This window comes from Phytophthora ramorum (assembly GCF_020800215.1).
Source record: "Phytophthora ramorum isolate Pr-102 chromosome Unknown Phyram_PR-102_s0006, whole genome shotgun sequence".
NCBI classification, from domain to species: Eukaryota; Oomycota; class Peronosporomycetes; order Peronosporales; family Peronosporaceae; genus Phytophthora; species Phytophthora ramorum.
In genome coordinates this window covers 1737196-1757586 of record NW_027150652.1, presented here as the reverse complement: position 1 = coordinate 1757586, position 20391 = coordinate 1737196, and the positions used below count along the sequence as shown (strand labels likewise).

Below are 20391 nucleotides of genomic sequence, written 5' to 3'. Positions count from 1 at the left end.
AGCGGCGCTAACTTGAGGCGAGTGCAGCGCTTGACTCTATGCCGGCCATCAGTTGGGAGAACCCAGCTGACTGACCCATGATGGCACGTATAGTGAGCGCAAGTGACTCGCGGGAAGGGGCGCTGACAAGTTGACTCGGGCTCTGATGCCTGACCGGCTACTGTGATATTGCGAAACCCGATGGCGGACTCAAACGACGAAAACACTGTGCAGCCGCGTGTTTTTTGGCAGAAGCATACTAGAGCCTTGTCAGAATGATGTATGTGTGGACCACACAACCCTCTCAAAAGTTTGCAACGAGACGATTCCTACTCGGTATGGCGGGTTTTCGAGCCAGCCGAAAAATCTGGCGAGGCAGCTGGCCCGGCTGGGAGAATTCTCGGCTAAGTGGTTCACACTCAAGGGTGGCATCAGCAGTCAAGCGCAGTCGTCGCCTCGAAACGTCCGCCCCGCAGCAAGGAGAACACGCCCCCGACAGCAACCCCCCCCCCCCCCCCCCCCCCCCACACACACACACTGCCACTGCTGCGACACTAGACTCCAGTCGCCGCCGCCCACCCACGCACCCACACGAGGTTTCCACACCCAAAGATCCGCGTGAGGCCAGCACCAGAGAGCAGCGCACACCGACCAGTTCATTCCTTCCCCCTCCCCAACATGATGACGGCTCAGCAGCAGAGCGCAGACCAAGTCAAGTCCTTCGCATATCCACACGGGACGCCCGCGGCCGCAGTCGACGTCGCCCCCTCCTCCGTCTCGGAAACCAGCAGCGGCAGCGCAGGTATGTCCGGAGGCACCGCAATTGCCGCCAACGCGCCCGCCGCCGCTACGTCGCCCCCCACAGGTGACAGGAAACGCAAGGAGCCCTCGAGTCCCGCTGACGACGGCGCCAATGGAAGCGCTGATACCTCTGACGTGGACAAGAAGGAGCAGCAGCAGCCGTCCAAAAAGTCTCGGCGCGAGTTGCCGCCGCACACCGTCGCTATTCTTAAGGGCTGGATGCTCTCCCGCGAGCATGTTAAGCATCCGTACCCAACGGACGAGGTACGCGCGACTGTAAAGTTGCAGGCTGTCAACGGGTTCTTCTGTTGATGTAGCCTAACGTATATTTTTTTTACGTTCAATAATAACAGGACAAGCAGATGCTGCTCAAGAAGACGGGCATCAGCATGAAGCAGCTCACAAACTGGTTCACGAACGCCCGCAAGCGCATTTGGAAGCCCATGATGCGTCGTGAGCACTCGCGCCAGCTTCAGTCGGCCATGGAGTTCGACCAGACGGCTGTGCGCGAGTTCCCGGGCTCCGGACTCAATCAGCAGTACACCGAAAGTAGCTACGCGCCTCGCCCTGCAGTGCGACACTCGTTTGATGCCGGTAGCTTGGGCGTCCCGCCTCACCCCGCGGCGGCGGCGGCGAATTTCGACCGATACGCGCGACCCCAGGCATTTCCCGTGAATACCCCGATGTACCCGCCGCGCGCTGTGCGCTCGATGTCTGAAGCTCCTGCGAGAACTGATGTGGATGATTATCTGGACGCGGAACGGATTCGGGAGCGCGTGCAGGAGCGTGGTAGTGATGAACGTGCACCGCGGAACAGTCTGTCTCCACGTGGACACAAAATTCTTCAGGAATGGGTAAACACCAACGCACGACGTGAGTATCCGTATCCGAATGACACCGAGCGATTGCAGCTCGCACGGGACACTGGTCTGGATGTTTCACAAGTGGACGGGTGGGTCACGAGTCTTCGCGAGCAAATGGGCACCACTCCTGTCCGCGCATCGTCGATTCCTTCTGCAGGCAACCCGGCGTTCCCGCCTCCGCCAGCCTATGGCCAGCGCCGATCCATTCCGACCAGTGGCAACCCAATGTTCCCCCCTCGACCGACTGCTCCTAGCTCTATGCGGCCATCCATTCCGTCCGCTGGAAATTCTCAATTTCCTCCACCTCCTGTGCGTCGAGAGGCAAGTGATAGCCGATTTACACAGTACTCCTCGGGCGCCTCGCATTATCCAGGCCACGAGGTGACGCGAATGAGATCCATGACAATCAGTTCTAGTCCGTATCTGCATCCGCTCCCCGCGGCCAGTGCTAGCGGGAACGACACCCAGGCCCAACAGGCCGCCAGTGCGTTGCCGTCGCTGTCCAGCCGCAGTTTACTAAGCCGACCGCCACCGATTGTTACTTCTGGCGGCCCCACCATGGGCCAGCCGCGTGACGGTCGATCTCGCACGCTCGATATGGGCCAGTTTGCAGACGCCCGACGGCGAAAAATGAATTTCCAAGACATCTTGGCGTCTACCGGCGGCGCCGCGGCCAATGCTGCCCAGGTCGCAGCCACGTCCGGTGTGTTGTTGCAACCGAGCGGCCACCCCACAACTAGCAGCCACAACATGGAGAACGTGTACCCGAATAGCGGTGCACCGTCAACGACAGCGTATGCAGGCACCGCCTCCAGCGGGTTTCAGCAGAAGCATCCTTCAGTGTCGTCTGAGCAGGAATCGGGCCGAGTAGTATGATGGTCAAATTTGTGAGCCGAGTCTATGGGGGGTCATTTCTCAACCTCACTTTCGTGCTTAGTTTTGCACGTCACGAACTTCTGTGTATCGATCGATTCTATATAATAAACGCTATGCTTGGCTGATAGAATTCTTATCGTCCAAGGTGAGCCCTTGTAAATCGGCCCAGAGGTCGGTGGAGCATTGTTCCTGCAGCTCGTCGAGGTGCTTGTGCTTAATGCGAAAGTAGACTTGGTAGCGGATATCTGGCGAGAAGTTGAGGCCTCCACGATGAGCAAGGTTGGGGTGCGCCAGCACCATGTCGCCACGGGCTGCAAGGAGCTGCACGGGCGTGCCCAAGTCGGGCAGTGTGCCGTCTCCCCAGACGCTGTCAGCCTTGTAACATTCATCGTCATGTCCTTGAAGTTTACCATCTGCCGTCAGGCGGCTTTGGAGCGACACATGCGATCCAGGAAAGACAGTCAAGTTTCCGCACAGCGGTTCTGGCACGTTCGAGAGAGCGATGCCCGCCAGCAAAGTGAACGGGTGCAGTCGACCCTGCCGCATGCCGTCCGTATGCCACTCAGTGCCTAGAGGCTCGCGTGGCTCGCCTAGTTCTGGGAAGCGCAAGGCGATCTGTGCTCCTTGAGGCGGTACGACTTGGTCAGCCCCGACAAGCGCTTCCACGTACTTGCAGACGTCCGAGAGGTAGTAGAGATCTAAGACTGGATCACTGTTCGACGTGTTGCCAGCCAACTTGATATTGCCTTCCACTCCACCATCAATCATGCGTCCAGGGATGCCGAGGTCATGATTGATGCGACGCAACGCTGCGTTTGCCAACAGCAAAGGCACGGCGCCTCGAATCTGGAGGTATCCGTTCTGCATGAACGACCGTCGCTGCGACTCGCTCAAGATTGACGAATGCCTGGATTGAGTCATCAATGACCGTGTCGTGTCCAGTGCAAACGCCGCACGGGTGGACACGATCGTCAAACGGAACAAACTGTCATCTCCTTTGCCTGCGTCACCAATCAGCTCCGGGGACGGTAACGCAGCAACGCCCAAGTACCATCCAGTGGACTGCGAGCGATTGATTTTTTTCTGATGAGCCAGCGACTTGAAATGCACCAAGAAGCTGCCGTCCTTGGTCTCTGCATCACCGTCGAACTCCATCGAAAAAGCGGCGAACTTGGCGGTGGCCAGCGCCCAACTAACGTGGCCGTTGAGCGCCACTTTCAGCTTCTCGTAGGGCCTCTCCATGCTGCATAGACTCAGCATCAACGGGACGGAGGAGGCGCCGCGCTCCAGAAGAGCCCGGAACGAGTAGCCGCTGCCCGCATGCGTCGCCTGCACGACGGCGCCGGTCTTAAGCGCTGCGTCCGCCATCAGATTGGTACACAATATTATTGATTTGAACCATTTTGTCATCTATTGTCATTATCCCAAAATTGTAGCCAAATCAGACCATGCTAGCCCGACGGCGAAGCTCGCGGCTCGACGAGGAGCGGCAGGCGGTGGTGCAACAGGTGGAGGACGCCTTCCGACAGCAGAATGCGCAAGGGGACGCCTCCGAAGTTGACCTTGTGAAATACAGAAGCAGCGCGTATCTCCCTCCAAACCTGCCACCCACAGGCAACAACCTGCGCGTCGCCAAACATGTCATTCAGGTATCATCAAAGTGGGCTGCAAGCTGATGGTCCGGATAGTGCGATGATTCCAATTCAATCATTGCCTCTTTGACTGCAGGATGTGTATTCTCTCCAAGAACTCTACGAGCGGCAGCATTTCATTGAGAATGTGGCGTGCTTCATTGCAGTGGTGAGACCCCAAAAGTCCATACCGGTATCAATGGTTCACTGCAATGCGTTGTACGAGCGCTCATGCAATATTGTTATGCATGGATACTGCAGGTCGGAGTGCTGCTGGTGATTCTGGATAACGAATATGTTGTCAGCACCAAAATGAAGCTCGTGCTTCGGGTGCCGAACGCTGTGTTGACGGCGTTTCTGCTGGGTCTAATTTGCTGGCGCTTCGTTGTCGAGCGCCGTATCTTGATTCGCCGTAGTGTACTGCCACCAAGCGTCACGATATTCAGAATGCCGAAGCAGTTGATGCAACTAGCACTGGAGCTGGGTGTGTGTGCTATCTTCGTGCCGCCCGGCACCAATGGCAGCTTTGAGGTGCGTGAATGGAAGTTCTACACGGACGATGAATTTTGTGGTGCACCATATGTTGCCGAAGATGACAGTTGCTATCTCAAATACTCGTACCCGTGAGTGTCCAGCTAAATCTTTATCTTATTAGTGACCATTGATCTCCAGCTTTTACAAGCTTAGCTAACGAGCTCGTTCATTGTGTTTCTTTTAAAGGTTTGAAGTTCTGGGGTTGCTCTCGCTACTCCGGCTGTATATGAGCCCACGCGTTATTCGGAACTTGTCAAGTTTTGCCAGGTATCATAGCTCACTTGCTTCAACGCTTGTACTGTGCTCACCCATCTTGTTCTCACTTTTTTCAACCCAAATTGCCAAGTTACCACACTTCGTACTTGGGGACACTGCACCGTGTGGACACAATGACCCCACTTTTCGCGATCAAGTGCTTTCTACAGTCACACCCATTCCGATTGCTGTTAAGTGCTTTCCTCGGCACGCTCGTGCTTACTTCATGTGCTCTTGCTATCGTGGAGACACCCGTAAATCCAAATCTTGCGCCATTTTCCAATTCGGTATGGCTTGTGGCCCTGACGATGGCTACGGTTGGTTATGGCGATGTTCTGCCAATTACAACTGCTGGCCAAGTGCTGTTGGTGGTAGGTGGAATGACGACTGGCATTTTGCTCATTGCAGCGCTGGTACGTTGCACAAATTACTTGTAGCAGTAGAGTCACGATCAGCTGAACTGTTTTGATGTGTGAATGTTTACCTCACACAGAGTGCAGCCCTTTTCGCTCTTCTTCGTCTTGACGAACGGGATAAGCATTTCATTTACTTACTGCGACTACAACACTATGAAAGTGAGCTGAAACACACGTGCGCGCGCACAATCCAGGCTGCATGGACGCGATTTCATGCCTTTAAACCCGGAACGCGTGCATACCGAAAACGTAAGGGAAACCTCGTCATTCTCTGGAGTGATTTGTTTTGAGATCTAACGCACTACTGTGACATTATAGTTTGTGATAGTCTCTACAAACGAACATCCATTCAACGTGAGCTCCGAAAGAAGTCTGTAGGCGTCTACGTCAGTGTGAGGGATGAGATTCGTCATTGTCGAGATAAATGGTTGTCATCTCTTCGTCGAGAACAGTCATCCACACTAAACCGACTACAGAACGTAGAGAATCGCTTGGATCTCCTCGTGGAGGCTGCTACAGCTGCATCGAGCAGGCTATATGACGCTCGGGAAACTGAAATAACTGGATGACGGTGGAGAGAGACTCTTTTCATCAGCTGCAACCACGTTGTTGCTTGTGGAAATACTACCGCGTTGCCGGATAACCATGGTTGAAGCACTAATTAAGTCGGCTTCGTATGACTGAAAAGCTGTTACTGAATCGGATCGCTAGCGAAAGACGACGAGGAAATTCATTACGCCAAGTACATAAATCAAGAGTCCTGGTTAACCTTACCAAGATGTCGTGGATATTAGCTCGTGGGATGGTGTTGACTGCTGCAAATTGTCTCCCAGCTCCTCTGATATAAGGCCACAAAGGTCAGCGATATGGCACCATAGTGTGACTTAGTAGATTACACTCACCTGAAGCGGATACGACTAGCTGGTGCTTTTGGCGACCGCGTCATAACCTCACCAACTGGAGACGGGAGAAACACCGATGGGTCTCGTAGCTGAATACCTAGCGCACTACTCGGGTATGGAAACGTGATCGACTTCGGCGATTGCACGTACGTGGAATCAGGTCCCTGAAAGCTGCCAAGAGATACGCGAACAGAGGAAGTAAGTGGGCCGGGAACTGCCGCCGATAACTTCGACGGGGATACAAGTGGCATTATTGAATCACTTGAAGGACAGTTGCTTGATGCACCACCGCCACAATTCGACGTGCCAAACGAGTCCTCAGGTTCGTATACAGCATCATTAGCGACAAGACTGGGAATTGTTCGCCGACGAGACTTCACATATCCATCTGGACTGCTCTTTGTCCTCCGAACTTTAGGGTACTTACTCCGTAACTTTCTCCCGCTGAGCTTAGGTGGAATGCACGCGAGATCAAGACCGCTGGCAGAGTTATCTGTGACGAAGGCGGGTATCGAAACATCTCGTGACACCCCATCAAGTAAGCCTGACGCCAATGACGACGATTTATTTTGTTGACGGCTAAGCTTTCGTCGCCTCCCCGAACCTTCGTTTGTCTCGGTCGGTTTTGAAGTTCCTGATTCCAATGTACCAACTGCTCGTGCTTTAGAGCTCTTTCGCCTTACGGGTGTTGGAGTAATGTCATTTGAAAATTTCTTCCCAGATCCAGCTTTTCCTTTTTGAAATGAACCACGAGGGTTCATGTTGACGTCTTCTGGACAGCCTTCACTAATAGCTCCTGCCTCGCGCAGAAGGGATTCGACTTGTTGTGGAATGCATACTATTGTGTCGTCAACGAGGGTTGTAAGTTTATCGCGGACACTTGCGTCGCTTATGCATGCCTGGAACAATGCTTCACAGAGTGATGCTCCTGCTTCCTGGAGATGTTTTGTGTTGAAATGCATATTTTGTAGTTCACCATAGTTGGCCCCGCAAAATGAAGCCTCTAGCGTGAAGCTCCAATTAATCTTCAGCTCATTCGCTACTACCACGCGCGCAGTTGTCTCCTTGTCTTTGCTCACTTTGAAACTGCAGTCCGGATATGAGATGAACTTTTTTGCGGTCTGCTGCATGGAGAATAGCTTCGCGAATGCCCGTGCACCTGGGTTTGATTTTCGTTTAGTGTCACATCCATACATGAAAACATTTTTCTTTCTCGAGTGGCCATGCATATCGCAGAAAAAGACAACCCCTCGTGAAGAGCGCTCTTTGGTAAGAAGCTCCTTGGCGTGGAAGATTGTCGGATGCAAAGCTTTACTTGGTGTTTGCCACTGGCGATTTAAGTCACAAGCGGAAAGCCCACATCGGCTGTTACCATAATACACTCCGTCCGGGTTCAGCATTGGTATGATCTGGAATACAAACATTCGGCGCAAGACGCAAGCCACGACGGAGTTACCAAGCAGGAAATCAATCACCCCTCGCATCATCCAAGAGGCTTGAGGCTCCCCTGGATGCACGCGAGATGTAATGAATACTGCTCTACGAGTATTCAATTCCTTACTGTCCGAAAAGTCCGAAATCGTTAACAAGTCGCAGTTCCGCCCGCTCAGCGTTGTGCACAGCGTGCTGTGTCGAAGAATTTGGCGTGTATCATGGTATCCAAGAATGCTATCAACGTGCAGTTGATGCATTTTTAGCGTGTACGGATAGCTGTGTGCAACCAGATAGGTATCATCGGCGTTACAGAATTCGAGGGTGAATGTCAGCGTGTAGTATGTCATTGCATGGCCATTTGGAGCATTAGGAGCGGGGGCTGTGCCACTTGGTGCAACGCCTGAAAAGGTTGGTGCATTTCGAGGTGGCCGCACAAAGGAGTTGGCAAAATAATAAATGTCCGATCCTGAGCGAGCCCAACCTTTTCGTTTTTGATGGGCATCTCTCACTGAGTACACTACCGGCTGCAATCCTTGATTGAATAGCGAGTTTGGCTTACATAGATTCACGATATTGAAACGATACTTTTGACCACCACGTGGACTGGAGGCATGCTCATTCGGTTGTTGAATATTGCTAACCGCAAAGTAAAACCATTGCATGTGACCAGAACTGTTGAAATCATGCCGCAGCACAAGATCATATTCATTCTGCCCAATCTGAATAGCTCGCTCCAGATTTCCACTTTCAAAGTTACTATCAAACGTCAAACTGCTAGCCAGATCAGGAAATGCCTTTGTTTTCTCGGGAACGAAATAAGGGGAATTGTGCTGCGTCGCCCTCGAGTTTAACAAGAGCGGGGGAATGCCTGCACCTTTTTCGTCGTGGTCTACCATCATTGACATATTTTCGTACACAATTCTTGCTCTAGAATTGACATCGCTGTCGATGAATTCTGCTCGCCTGGCAACTGCTTCTTCAACGAAATGGGTACCCTCTTCACCTTCTGGTAGATTACAGGGTTCTAGAAATCCTGGATCGCCCAGAATAAACTCTTCTTCTGGGTTGTTTTGACCTTCTTTACTCATTCTTGACGGGTGCTTCGGGTACTTTACTAAATAATTATCGACATAATACCATTTCCTATCTTTGAGGTGATCGAAAAAGTGAGTAGTTGCAGTATCTGTACTCGTAATTGTATTCGACAGTGAATTCTGACGTTCGAGCGCCGATTGAACAGCACTCCGAGAAAATGAGCACAAGCTTGGGACTCGTGTCACTTCAACGAGATCACCCGAAGACTCCACTTTTACAACATCAGCATCGTCATCGTCATCATCGCTATCATCAGCATTGTCTTCTTCGACACATTCTGCATCTGCCTCAATTTTAGCTTCATCTTCTCCACTCGAATCAACTGGAACAACGACATCTGCACTCTCATTTAGATTTCCCCCATTTTGCTCTACAAGTTCCTCACCACTTGCAGCATTAATATCTTTCGCTATCTCGGCGATTGGTAACGCGGAAAGCATAGCGCGGGGTGGAGCAGCTGAAGTATCTATCTCAACAGAATCAGCATTGTTTTTGGGCGATGTGTTTCCTATCGGTTTAAAATGACAAGAATTTTCCAGATGAAGTAACTTGGAGACGTACTCATCATACTCTGCATCTCCGATGCGCAACGACGCGACGTCCTCCAGTAATGCTTGCTGTTGATCATTAGCACTAGATTCAGATGAACAGGCAGTATTCATTGTTGCCAAGTCAGTAAGCCCAAGGACGGCTTTCTCGAGCATATTTACGACAACTGCAGCAATTTTTTCTCCACCAAAAGCATTAAGAAACGGAGATTTCGACATTGGAGTTGAGTTACACGATTCACCATGACAAGAAGAGCTTCCTGCACCAGAGGAGGAATTATCATCTCGGACAGGAAGGTAAGTGTGCAGGACCTCCAGCAAGTCCTTCCCGCCACAATTCAACACAACAGCAGCACCATCTTTTGAAAGCATCATTTCTCGAATGAAGTTGCAGATTTCTACTGTCTGTGTCACATTCCCGAGTGTTTGATTAAGTTAGTGCAATTCAGCTCAAGCACAGACCACAAGTTTTGTTGATGCCCGTACCTCGTCACCCCACGACTTCGAAGACGGGATATTTTTGCAGAGTACCTCAACCGCAATGCCGACATAACCCGTAATACTGCGTGCGCTCTTTAGCTGGCCCTGGAGATTCAATATATATTGGGTTAGTGATGAAAATATTATTGTTATAACGCTTATAACATGTACTTACCTGGATTTTCCAGTGCTTTGCCACAATGTTAAAAACTTGGGATGCAAATCGTGTGTCATCGTGATAATTTCGCAAGCAGAGAAAGAGAGCCGGGAGAGTGATATCTTCCTCTTGAATTGCAAACTGCTCTAGTGTCGACCGGCTGAGCCTTGAAATCACGTGAACCAAATGCCCCGCTAACTCAGCTAGGTAACCCGATCCACCAGCAAGTACATACAATGAGAGCAAGCCTTCAATAGTTTCCGCGTTTATCAGCAGCGGTAAATCCACTGGATTGCTTGAAACATTGACAAAAAAGCGAAACGTGCTATCTACCACGTTGGCATCTTGAGCGTGGCAGGTAGCAGCAAGGACTAGCACTTTCCCTCGGCAGCACTCCACAAATGGCGATAGGTCCAACTTACACTGCAGGGCAAAGTCGGTTAGGTCGGCGATGATTGTGCACGCCGTCGTAGTGACCTCTCTGACATTACTGTTGCGCTCAATAACGCGAAACAAGAGCGGCACCATTCCATCGTGAATAATCTGACCATACACTAGTGCTTCCCGAGCAAGACGTAGCAGCAAACTCACCACAGCATATTCCAGTTCGCGCGCCGGAGTCTCCATACGCAGACATTTACTCAAAGCACTAACAATATTCTGCGCAGCCATCATTTGGAGCATCCCAGGCGCTTCGCCCATCATCTTCAGGACTTCACACGCAGTTCGTTTCAATTCCATCTTTTCACTCTTTAATTGGATCAATTCGATAAGAACCGCGACAGCCCCTTCCTTCGCAGCGACCTGGATTCTCTCCACGCTGCCGTCAATGAAGCGTCCCAACGTGTCAGTGGCTCTCACCAACACAGTGCCATCTTCATCCACGCGAATCACCATCTCGACCACCTGCTTTACAACAATCGTCTGTCTCTCTTGCTGCTGCGACTCGGTCGTGTGCGACAACAGATCCACGAGCTCCAGCGCGCGTTTCAGGATCTTGGCGCGTCTCCTGCCGCCTGCAGCGCCTGCCGAGAGCTCGTGTAGACACCTAACCGCCACTTCCAGAGCCCCTCCTCTTGCTGCATCGGCCTTGGCCTTGGGGTCGTCCAGAACCAGCAGCACCAGCAGCTCGAGCAGCACTTCGAGCGTCTCACCTCGCGGCAGCTCCTGGTCGTCCGCCGCCAGCGCCAGCAGCGGCTCCAGGCCGTCAGCGAGGATCGATGCCTTGGCATCTTCGCAGCGACAGCAAGCCGCCAGCTCCAAGAGCAGGTGGCGCACCGACGTGGCCGTGCGCTTGCCGCGGTCCTGCAGCCCCGAGAGCAGCGTGTGGACGGTCGACATTGCGAATGTTGTGTTGAAGTAGAAGTAGCGTAGCAATTGGTTGAAAAGCGCGGTCGTTACGGCAGATCAAGTAGTTATCTGATTGGCTAAAAAGAGGAAAATAGTAGATAAATCTCACTTCAAGACGTCGGGATGACGACACAGGGCGATACGCTGCGCGACGACGAGGTGGTGGATCTAGAGCCTCTGTTGGCCCGCTCCGATGCTGGGGAAGTGATTCAAGGCAACTGGGGCACGCACAAAAAACGAGACAGGAAGAGGCCGAGCTGGCTCGTGGTGCTGGGTGCCGTCGCTGCGCTGCTGCTGATCGTCCACATTTTGTTCGTGGCGCTGCTTCGGAAGACGACGGTGACGCTAGACCAACTGACGCTGCCAGACCTATGCCATCGCAGAACAGTCGGGGAGGTTGTCATGGAGTTCCAGAACCCGTCATACTGCTCGCCCGTAGTGGGTCCTCTGAACATCACGTTCGCCAAGAAAGACACGACGTTCCTGCATCTCCAGATTCCTGCCTTTGAGCTCCAGTCGGGCGTGACAACTATGATGTCGCCGGTGGGGTTTGAACTGTTAAAGTCGCCGGATGTGCTGTATAGTTTGGTGTTTGCTGATGGGGGAAATATTGACGTGCACGGAGAAGTGCCAGTCCAAATTTTGTGTATGTTGATCCCGTTCACGATCCACTTGGACGTTTCCAACTTACTGACGAAGAACCCACGACCACTAGTTGACGAGTTTGTCCCGCCAAAATGGAGATATGCGTTGGACCCACCGCTGTCTGGAATAGACGCGTGGGGCTCGGGCATCGTGAATGGGATCAAAACTGAGCTGCAGCGTGTCGTGACGCAGGTGCTAAAAACCATAGCACTTTCGCACTTTCATACGGAGACAGACAGCCAGGAGATATTTGCTTATACTGATGTATCGTTCGAGTATGCCTCGAGGGTGCTGTGGAACATCCCTTCTCTTTCAGTCGAAGTTCAGTCAGCAGTTAGGCAAACGATTCTCGTGGCAGGCTTCAAGCGGTTCCTTCTGGGCAGCGGGCAGACGTTCATTTCCGCTTACACAGAGATCTTCAAGAACGAGTCAGACCCTCTCCAATCGATGCTACAGTCGTACTTGGCGGGGGACGACCTTATGCTTCATGTAGGGGGAGGCAACCGCGACACCGATTGCTACTCGTTGCAGGTGTTGAATCTTGTCGACGTCAAGGTGGACGTCCCGGCCAAAATCGACAACAAGCCAGCACTGCTTCGCGAGTACACCATCAACCCGTCGCTCAAGGAGCTGGATTCCAAGACGCACAAGTGTTTGCTGGAGCTGAAAGTGTCGATCAAGATCAACAACCCACTACCCATTCACTTCGACCTGTACGGGATCGAGTTCGATCTGCTGTACGAGAAGGCCGCGTCGAAAGGTAGCTCCGGTCCCAAGTATCTTCTCCACGTCAACGACACCAAGCACGTGTCGTGGCTGTCGCATGAGGAGAACAGCATCGTGCTGGACACAGCTGTGCACGACTTCGACACTTGTCTGGAGGTGGTGGGGTTCTACCTGCACAACCAGCTGGCCTTCGACATACAGCATGGCCGCATCTCAATGGGCGCCGGCAGCGGGAACTTCAGCATCCCGTTCTCGGCCAAGGGTATCCACATCCGTCCCAGCCAGTCGAGCAACATCAGCTCGCTGTCGCAGCCACTTGTCGTCGAAGTTGAGCATGTTGAAGTGCCGTCCGACAACAAGCAACTTAAAGCGCTTAGCGCAACGTAAAAATATCTATTCCGCCAGCCAGCTCATTTCTGATCTTGTCTTTACCCTAAAGAGTATGGGCGCGTCGTTCTCGCGAAGCCTATGCCTGGCGGTTGGCGTGGTGTATCCTGCGTACGCAAGCTTCAAGGCGCTGGAGCGGCCGGAAAGCGGTCACGATGAGAAGCAGTGGCTCACGTACTGGGTCGTCTACGGTGCTACGACGTCCGTGGAGACGGTGGCGTCGCCTCTCATGTGCCTCGTGCCAGGATACAACATCACCAAGACGCTGTTCCTGATCTGGATGATGTCTCCACACACGAAGGTGCGTTGCAGCTACTTGAGTGAGGTTTAAAGTAGTGTATTGACGTGCTCTACATGCTGACAGGGAGCGACGATTGTGTACGACAAGCTCTTGTGCCCCTTTCTGAAGGAGAAGGAACCGTTCGTGGATCGCAAGCTGCAAGAGGCACAGGAAGCCGCCGAGGGCGCGCTGTCCTCCTTCGTACGAGCCTGGGGCCAGACCATTGCCGACCAAGTCGTGGCTATACAGAAGAGCGACGAGTTCAAGCAGATTTGCCTGGTGATCAAGGGGCTATCATCGCCGGACGCACCCAGGAAAAGGAGGAAGAGAAATACCGGCAAGAGCAACCAGTCGGCGAATGAAGAGTAATTGAAATACATGTGTGCATGAGTATGCTTTATGCATTGATGGGTTTCAAACACCCGCCAACAGATCAGCACCAATCGATGCCATCCTCCTCCCACAACTACCTATCCTCCTCATCCTCGGCTCAGCTCACTTTGGTCGCGTACAGATTAATAGTGGTGCACGTACTTGAAGTCCTCGCGTGAGTTCACCTTGTCAATGTACGAGTGTGTCTTGAAGTGCTCGGCCTGGATCAGCTCCGCCAGCATAGGCGCGACCGACAAGCGCTTAAGCTTGTCGGTATGGAAGGCCTTCGGATCGGCAGGGATCGTGTCCATGACAACCACCTGCGACACATTCGACTCCTCGATCAACTTTTCGGCATCGCCGTTCAGCAGCGGGTGCGAGGCGAAGCAGTAAACCTTGCGAGCGCCCTTGCTCAGCGCAAGGTTCGTGAGCTTGGACAGCGTCTCGCTCGTGTCAATCAGGTCGTCCACGACAATCACATCAGCGCCCTTAACGTCGCCCACGATGTCGGCACGGGACGGCTCACCCGACTCCTTCTTGCCTGTACCGTGGAAGAATACAGCGAACTGCGCAGGCGAGTCCGGCAGCCACTTGTTCAGACCTGTCTGAAAGATACGCGCGCGACGCAAGCACTCCGGGTTGGGCGCCATCACCACGAGTGGGCGACGGAGGTATACCTGCGTGGCGAAGTACTCGACGCCAGCCATGATGGTCTCAATGGTCTCCACAGGGACGTCCGAGCTGAAGAAACACGCCTCGTGGCCCTCCACGCGCATCTGCAGGTCGACAGCAATGACGCGGTCGACACCCATGACCTCGAGCATCTTGGCGATGTCAGCTGCAGGGCTCTGAATGAACTTGGAGTTTAGACTGGTAGCTGCCGGGTTTGCACGACGGTGGTGCTTGTACGCGTAGTACCTGTACAGTCACACGAGCAAACTTTAGCTTATACATTCTTGTCAGGAGCTGCAGTCACTTCCAAGACTTACGGCAGCACGACGGTCACCTTCTTGGCGCTGGCACGGCGCATGGTGCTGACCATGAGCAACAGCTCAATGATGTTGTCGTTCACGGGGCTCGCCAGACTCTGCACGAGGTACACGTCCTTGCCGCGCACGCTCTCGCCTACCTGCACCTGCACCTCTCCATCAGCGAAGCGACCCAGCTTGATTTTTCCCACGCGCGTGCCCAGACGGCGCGCGATGTCGTCCGCCAGCTCGAAGTGCGACGAGCCTGAGAAGATCTTGAGCTCGTGGCAGCCGGGGATGAACATCCCCGCGTGCGTGCACGGGTGCTTGTCCGACGGGAAGAAGGGCGAGAATGGGTCCACGCGCTTGCGGTCGTGGGGCACGCCAAACTCGAGGTCGCGCAAGTCGCGCTTCTCCTCGGCGAGGGCGGCGCCCGAGTGCGCCATGCCCAGTGTCGCGCCGCCCAGGAACAAGGCGAGGCTCGGTGTCAGTCGCGCGGCGGCGGAGCGGAAGGCGAACACCATCTTGGCTGTGTGTCTGTGCGCTGCACGACTTCTCTCTCTACAACGCGACTGAGTGAACCAAGGATTAGCGTTAGAGGCGGATGAATGGAGGGAACCGGGTGGACCTACCGAACCCACTCCGACTTTCGATTTGTTTTGAGTCATCGATGTATGTCTTATATGTAATATAATAGTTTATTTATTATCACAACCTTAATTCAAAAAGCCTGCGCTGACCGTCCAATCCCTTCAAAATCATTTGATCGATGTTGACAGGGTATGCTAAGGTGAAAAGTATACCGAACGTTTGATACGACAGTTGAAGGCGCTATTGGATTGCCTTGAGCTTGCATTTGTTGCTGGTTTTCATCTATAGCCCAGCTGGAGCGCACACTGAATGAATTGCTGACTCCTTTACTCGTCCTTCTTGTGCAGGCTCTGCTCGAGCAGCTCGGCGAGGATCTCGTTCAGGCCGCCGAGAATGGTACGGCCGTCCTCCACAAGACCAGCAGCCACCGTCGCGTTCGTGTAGATCTGTTGCGGCGATAAAAACACCGAGGTCAGCGTGATGGTTGCCAGGCAAGATGTGTAGTGCAGCAATCGAGAGCAAGACGCACCTGACGAGCCACCTTCTTGGCGAGCGAATCGTTGACTTCCCGCAGGGCGTTCAGGTCGACGATGATGCTGTGGTTCGGATTGATCTCCATCACATTCTTGGAGAGGCCGCTGAGGTCCTGGCCCGCGCGGTCGTTCACCATTTGCATCATCCTGCCATACACCAAAACAGTTTTTTGTCAGTAGCAGCTCCCAGCGGATTTCAAATTCATCGCGGCGAACGTACTTGCGAATGGAAGCCGACTCGTGGTCCACGATAATAGCAGGCGAATCGGTCAGGCGAGACGTGAACTGCAATTTTAGGCACATGAACTAGTTAGCACTTGAATAGCGTTGGTTATGAGACAATATCACGCCTAATGAGCGTACCTTGATTTCCTTCACGCTGTCCTCTAGCGCCAGCTTCAGCCAAGCGCCGAAAACCTGCTGTTCGTCCTTCGATAGATTCTTTCCAGACGCATTGCTGTCGTCGTCGACGTCCACCTTCGCGTGTTCTGCCGAAATCACCTTGCGTCCGTTGAACTCGGCAACGTTCGTCATCACAAAGTCGTCGATAGGGCTGTAGACGAACAAGACCTCCTTGTTCATTTTCCTGGTGTGTGCAAAGGATGAGCAGGTCAGCCAACCGGTTCTCACTAAACAATAGCACAGCTCAGGAGTATAAAGCGCGAGCACTTACTTGAACGCCTCGAAGTACGGCGACGACTCGGCAATAGTTCGGGTAGGCGCGCACAAGTAGTAAATTTCATTCTGGTCCGGAGGACAGCGCGACACGTACTCATCCAGAGTCGTGAGTTTACCTTCGTCCACCTGGCTAGACTCGTAACGCAGCAACTTTGCCAGGGAGTCCTTGTTCTGGAAGTCCGTGCAGATGCCCTCCTTAATGAACTGTCCGAACTCGTGGAAGAACTTGTCGAACTTTTCCGGTTCCTTTGTCGACTGTTATCAGACAATGGATTAGCGCATCAGAGTCAGTTATCCAGCAAAGTACAGGCAGTCAAAGAGCAGCAATGCAATTCATCGTACCTCACGCTCCAAAACACGAACAATTTTTCTGGTCAGCACGTCACGGATCTTGTGGATCAAACGACTGTCCTGCATCTTTTCACGCGAAAGACTGAGCGGAAGATCCTCGCTGTCAACAACACCGCGCACGAAGCGCATCCAGTCCGGGAGGATGTCAGGCGAGTTGCGCTCGATGAGAACCTTGCGCGAGTACAGACTCACACCAGGCTCCAGACGAGCGTAGCCGAACTTTTCGGTGTGCGACGATCCGATGAAGAAGAGAGTCTTGAGCTCAATAGGCGCGTCAGCCTTGAAGATGATGCGGTAGGCCGGCTCGTCAAACGCGTTCGCAATGAACTTGTAAAACTCGGTGTACTCTTCGTCCGTGACGTCGCTCTCACTCTTCGTCCAAAGCGCCTGGACCGTGTTCACGGTGTCGCCGTCCAGAACAATCGGGAAAGAGACGAAATTTGAGTACCGACGAATGATGGACTCCACCTTGGTCTTGGTGCCGAACTCCTTGCATGAATCCTTGAGGTGGATTACGATCTTGCTGCCGCGCGTGACGTCACTCGCCTCTGCGACCTCGTACGATCCGCTGCCATCGGAGCGCCACAGGTGGCTCTGATGGTCCGAAACCGCCGACTGCGAGAACACCTCGACCTTGTCGGCGACCATGAACGCGGAGTAGAACCCCACGCCAAACTTGCCGATGATGCCGCCCAACGCATCGCCGGACTCGCCGGGGGAGCTCTCCTTGAGCTGCTCCAGGAAGGCCTTGGAGCCAGAGCGCGCGATCGTGCCCAGGTTTTCAATGAGCTCGTCCTTTGACATGCCCACACCCGTGTCAGCAATGGTTAGCGTGCCAGCCTTCTCGTCCGTGGTGATGACGATCTTGGGCTCCAGCTCGGCGTCCTGGATGCTGGCGCCCGTGGACTGCAGGTGGCGCAGTTTCTCGAGCGCATCGGAGGCGTTGGAGATGAGCTCGCGGATGAACACTTCCTTGTCCGTGTAGATGGAGTGCGTCACGATGTCCAGCAACTGGCGCGTCTCGGCCTGGAACTCGCGGCGGTCCGCCTTGTCGTCCGCGGCGCTGGTGCTGAAGCCGAGCTGCTGCACGGACGGCACAATTTTGGCGCCACGCTGCGCCAGACGCGAGGTCGGAGCGACTCCGCGCGCGAATCTAGTGCGCTGCACAGCACGATGTCCGCTAGTAGCGCCTGCGCGGCGAGCAACGCGCAGCACGGCCGGTCGCATCATCTTGTCAAAGGTCTTTTCCCAGCCACAAAATAATCTGCCTTCCTTTTCGTCCTGGTGAGTACTAGTGTGTCCCACACCAGTGTGTACTGACACGGAAGTACTGTTGCCACTGACCAGCACTCACTTCAACTACATGTGCATGACCGCTTCGTCTTGCTCGCCAAAGTGAACATGTAAATTAGCAAGTCCCCGCGGCATCGAGGAATCGCCACGACCGCCGGCACAAGCTCCGCGTCTCACCACCACTAATAAGCGAGCGAGGACATAGAGAAGTGTGACAGCCAAGGCCGTACCCAACAAACCAAATGGACCGCAACCAAAGCTCTAGCTTGATTGTGGCAACTTAACCAGCGACATGGTGTAGTTTCTATTTTTCGCTGGAACAGGTGCAACCTAAGCTTTATAGGATCTAGGGAGGGGTGAGAACTTGCTCCTAATATCATAGTACCCGCCAAGTAGATCTCTTACGTTGTGCCATCCGTCCAACAGTGCCAGAGCACCTGTATAAATAACGCATCAATATAGAAAAGAGAAGGTTTCTCCGCCTAAAGTTGCCCTTCTCAGATGCTTGCGTTGCGGCAGCAGCATTCTTGCTGTCGCAGAAAACGAGTGCGCAGCACCAAGCAGAAAACGATTGTGCGGCCGGGAGCGCAGGGTCATTCCTCGAATTCACAGCAACCAAGCAGCTCAAGATGTGGAGCCGTCTCGCCGCCAACTCCGCGTGCCTCAACGCTGCGCGCTCGTCGCTCTTGATGGCGCAGCAGGGCCGCCTCATGAGCACGCGCCGCGCGCCTTCTACCGAGACGCTCTCGGCGCTTACGGCGCTTCTGGGCGACCGCCTCTCGACTGCCACGTCCGTTCTGGAGGTGCGTACCGGCGATTTCTATAGCACCCCATTGCCTCGCATTATACTAATCATGTTGTGCTCCTCTGATCCACTCAGCAACACGGAACGGACGAGTCCTACCACGCCGTGGCTCCTCCCGACGCCGTCGCCTTCGTCCAGTCCACGGAGGAGGTGGCTGAGGTCGTCAAGATCTGCGCGGCTGCTGGTACGCCCGTGATCCCCTTCGGCGCGGGCTCCTCGCTGGAGGGCCACATCTCCGCCACGGAGGGAGGTGTGTCCATCGACCTGACGGGCATGAACAGCATCCTTAGTGTCGAGCCCGAGAATATGAGCTGTAAGGTGCAGGCTGGTGTCACGCGCGAGCAGCTCAACGTGGACCTGCGCGCTACGGGCCTCATGTTCACGGTGGACCCCGGTGCCAACGCCACTCTCGGTGGTATGATCTCGACCAACGCGTCAGGCACCACCACGGTGCGCTACGGCAACATGAAGACCAACGTCATGTCGCTCACGGCTGTGATGCCCGATGGACGCATCATCAAGACGGGCTCCAAAACCCGCAAGTCTTCGGCTGGCTACGATCTGACCCGCCTGCTTATTGGTTCAGAGGGTACGCTGGGCATTGTCACGGAGGCTGAACTGCGTCTCTTTGGTATCCCTGAGGCCGAGAAGACCATGATTTGCCAGTTCGACTCGATCCAGAACGCTGTCGACACTTGTGCGACTGTCATTCAAATGGGTATCCCCGTCGCACGCATGGAGCTCATGGACGAAAATGCCGTGGAGGCTATTAACAAGTACTCGAAGCTGGAGACCCCCGTGCGGCCGTCTCTGATCATTGAGCACCACGGTTCGCCCGGCGAGGTGGAGGAGCAGAGCTCTGTTGTGGTGGAGATCGCCAACGATTTCGAGGCGAAGGATATTGAGCTGGCCACGAGTGCTGAGGAGCGCAAGAAGCTGTGGAGCGGTCGCCACGCTGCTTGGTATGCTACCATGAGCCAAATGCCTGGCAGTCGCGGTCTGTCCACGGATGTTGCCGTCCCGTTCTCTAAGTTGACGGACGTCATCGTCGAGACGCAGGCAGATCTGAAGGAGTCTGGGCTGTTCGGCACGATCGTCGGACACGTCGGCGACGGCAACTTCCACGTGATGCTGCCGTTCTTCCAGGACAATGAGGAGCTGATGCAGAAGGTGCACGATTTCTCCGACCGCCTGGTGAACCGTGCTATCGAGTGCGAGGGCACGTGCACGGGCGAGCACGGTATCGGTAATGGCAAGATGGGCTACCTGTCGAAGGAGCACGGCGACAGCGTGGAGGTGATGCACACGATTAAGAAGGCGCTCGACCCCAAGAACATCATGAACCCTGGCAAGATCTTCTACGGTGACAAGCACTAAGTAGCCGAATAGATAACCTCGGATCTACTTCATCGCGTAAGAAATGAGCGCTGGACTCTACAGT

The 20391-nt window shown here is 53.9% G+C and overlaps 9 protein-coding genes across 9 annotated transcripts; 5 read left to right on the top strand and 4 right to left on the bottom strand.

Annotated features, from left to right (window-relative positions):
- Positions 1 to 657: 657 nt before the first annotated feature.
- KRP23_7438 (BEL1-like homeodomain protein 8) lies at positions 658 to 2519 on the top strand (the record flags this gene model as incomplete). The annotated part of the gene is made up of 2 exons (XM_067892755.1): positions 658 to 1044; positions 1134 to 2519. 2 exons carry the CDS (start codon positions 658 to 660, stop codon positions 2517 to 2519), a joined length of 1773 nt encoding a protein of 590 aa, XP_067744603.1.
- A 111-nt stretch (positions 2520 to 2630) lies between these two features.
- On the bottom strand, positions 2631 to 3887 carry KRP23_7437 (uncharacterized protein; the record flags this gene model as incomplete). The annotated part of the gene is made up of 1 exon (XM_067892754.1): positions 2631 to 3887. One exon carries the CDS (start codon positions 3885 to 3887, stop codon positions 2631 to 2633), a length of 1257 nt encoding a protein of 418 aa, XP_067744602.1.
- Positions 3888 to 3967: 80 nt separating this feature from the next.
- Positions 3968 to 6756, top strand: KRP23_7436 (Small conductance calcium-activated potassium channel protein; the record flags this gene model as incomplete). Its single annotated transcript, XM_067892753.1, has 8 exons — positions 3968 to 4168; positions 4248 to 4319; positions 4412 to 4773; positions 4871 to 4951; positions 5031 to 5352; positions 5433 to 5604; positions 5674 to 5747; positions 6712 to 6756. The coding sequence occupies 8 exons, from the start codon at positions 3968 to 3970 to the stop codon at positions 6754 to 6756; spliced, it is 1329 nt and encodes a 442-aa protein (XP_067744601.1).
- A 2426-nt stretch (positions 6757 to 9182) lies between these two features.
- Positions 9183 to 11312, bottom strand: KRP23_7435 (uncharacterized protein; the record flags this gene model as incomplete). Its single annotated transcript, XM_067892752.1, has 5 exons — positions 9183 to 9252; positions 9348 to 9739; positions 9821 to 9919; positions 9990 to 10137; positions 10207 to 11312. 5 exons carry the CDS (start codon positions 11310 to 11312, stop codon positions 9183 to 9185), a joined length of 1815 nt encoding a protein of 604 aa, XP_067744600.1.
- Positions 11313 to 11444: 132 nt separating this feature from the next.
- Positions 11445 to 13079, top strand: KRP23_7434 (uncharacterized protein; the record flags this gene model as incomplete). Its single annotated transcript, XM_067892751.1, has 1 exon — positions 11445 to 13079. The coding sequence occupies one exon, from the start codon at positions 11445 to 11447 to the stop codon at positions 13077 to 13079; it is 1635 nt and encodes a 544-aa protein (XP_067744599.1).
- Positions 13080 to 13134: 55 nt separating this feature from the next.
- On the top strand, positions 13135 to 13728 carry KRP23_7433 (Receptor expression-enhancing protein 3; the record flags this gene model as incomplete). Its single annotated transcript, XM_067892749.1, has 2 exons — positions 13135 to 13380; positions 13444 to 13728. The coding sequence occupies 2 exons, from the start codon at positions 13135 to 13137 to the stop codon at positions 13726 to 13728; spliced, it is 531 nt and encodes a 176-aa protein (XP_067744598.1).
- A 146-nt stretch (positions 13729 to 13874) lies between these two features.
- KRP23_7432 (Ribose-phosphate pyrophosphokinase) lies at positions 13875 to 15223 on the bottom strand (the record flags this gene model as incomplete). The annotated part of the gene is made up of 2 exons (XM_067892748.1): positions 13875 to 14649; positions 14721 to 15223. 2 exons carry the CDS (start codon positions 15221 to 15223, stop codon positions 13875 to 13877), a joined length of 1278 nt encoding a protein of 425 aa, XP_067744597.1.
- Positions 15224 to 15616: 393 nt separating this feature from the next.
- Positions 15617 to 18082, bottom strand: KRP23_7431 (Chaperone protein HtpG; the record flags this gene model as incomplete). The annotated part of the gene is made up of 6 exons (XM_067892747.1): positions 15617 to 15736; positions 15820 to 15970; positions 16044 to 16108; positions 16187 to 16409; positions 16497 to 16756; positions 16844 to 18082. 6 exons carry the CDS (start codon positions 18080 to 18082, stop codon positions 15617 to 15619), a joined length of 2058 nt encoding a protein of 685 aa, XP_067744596.1.
- A 692-nt stretch (positions 18083 to 18774) lies between these two features.
- KRP23_7430 (putative D-lactate dehydrogenase, mitochondrial) lies at positions 18775 to 20327 on the top strand (the record flags this gene model as incomplete). The annotated part of the gene is made up of 2 exons (XM_067892746.1): positions 18775 to 18948; positions 19026 to 20327. 2 exons carry the CDS (start codon positions 18775 to 18777, stop codon positions 20325 to 20327), a joined length of 1476 nt encoding a protein of 491 aa, XP_067744595.1.
- Between the last annotated feature and the right edge of the window lie 64 nt (positions 20328 to 20391).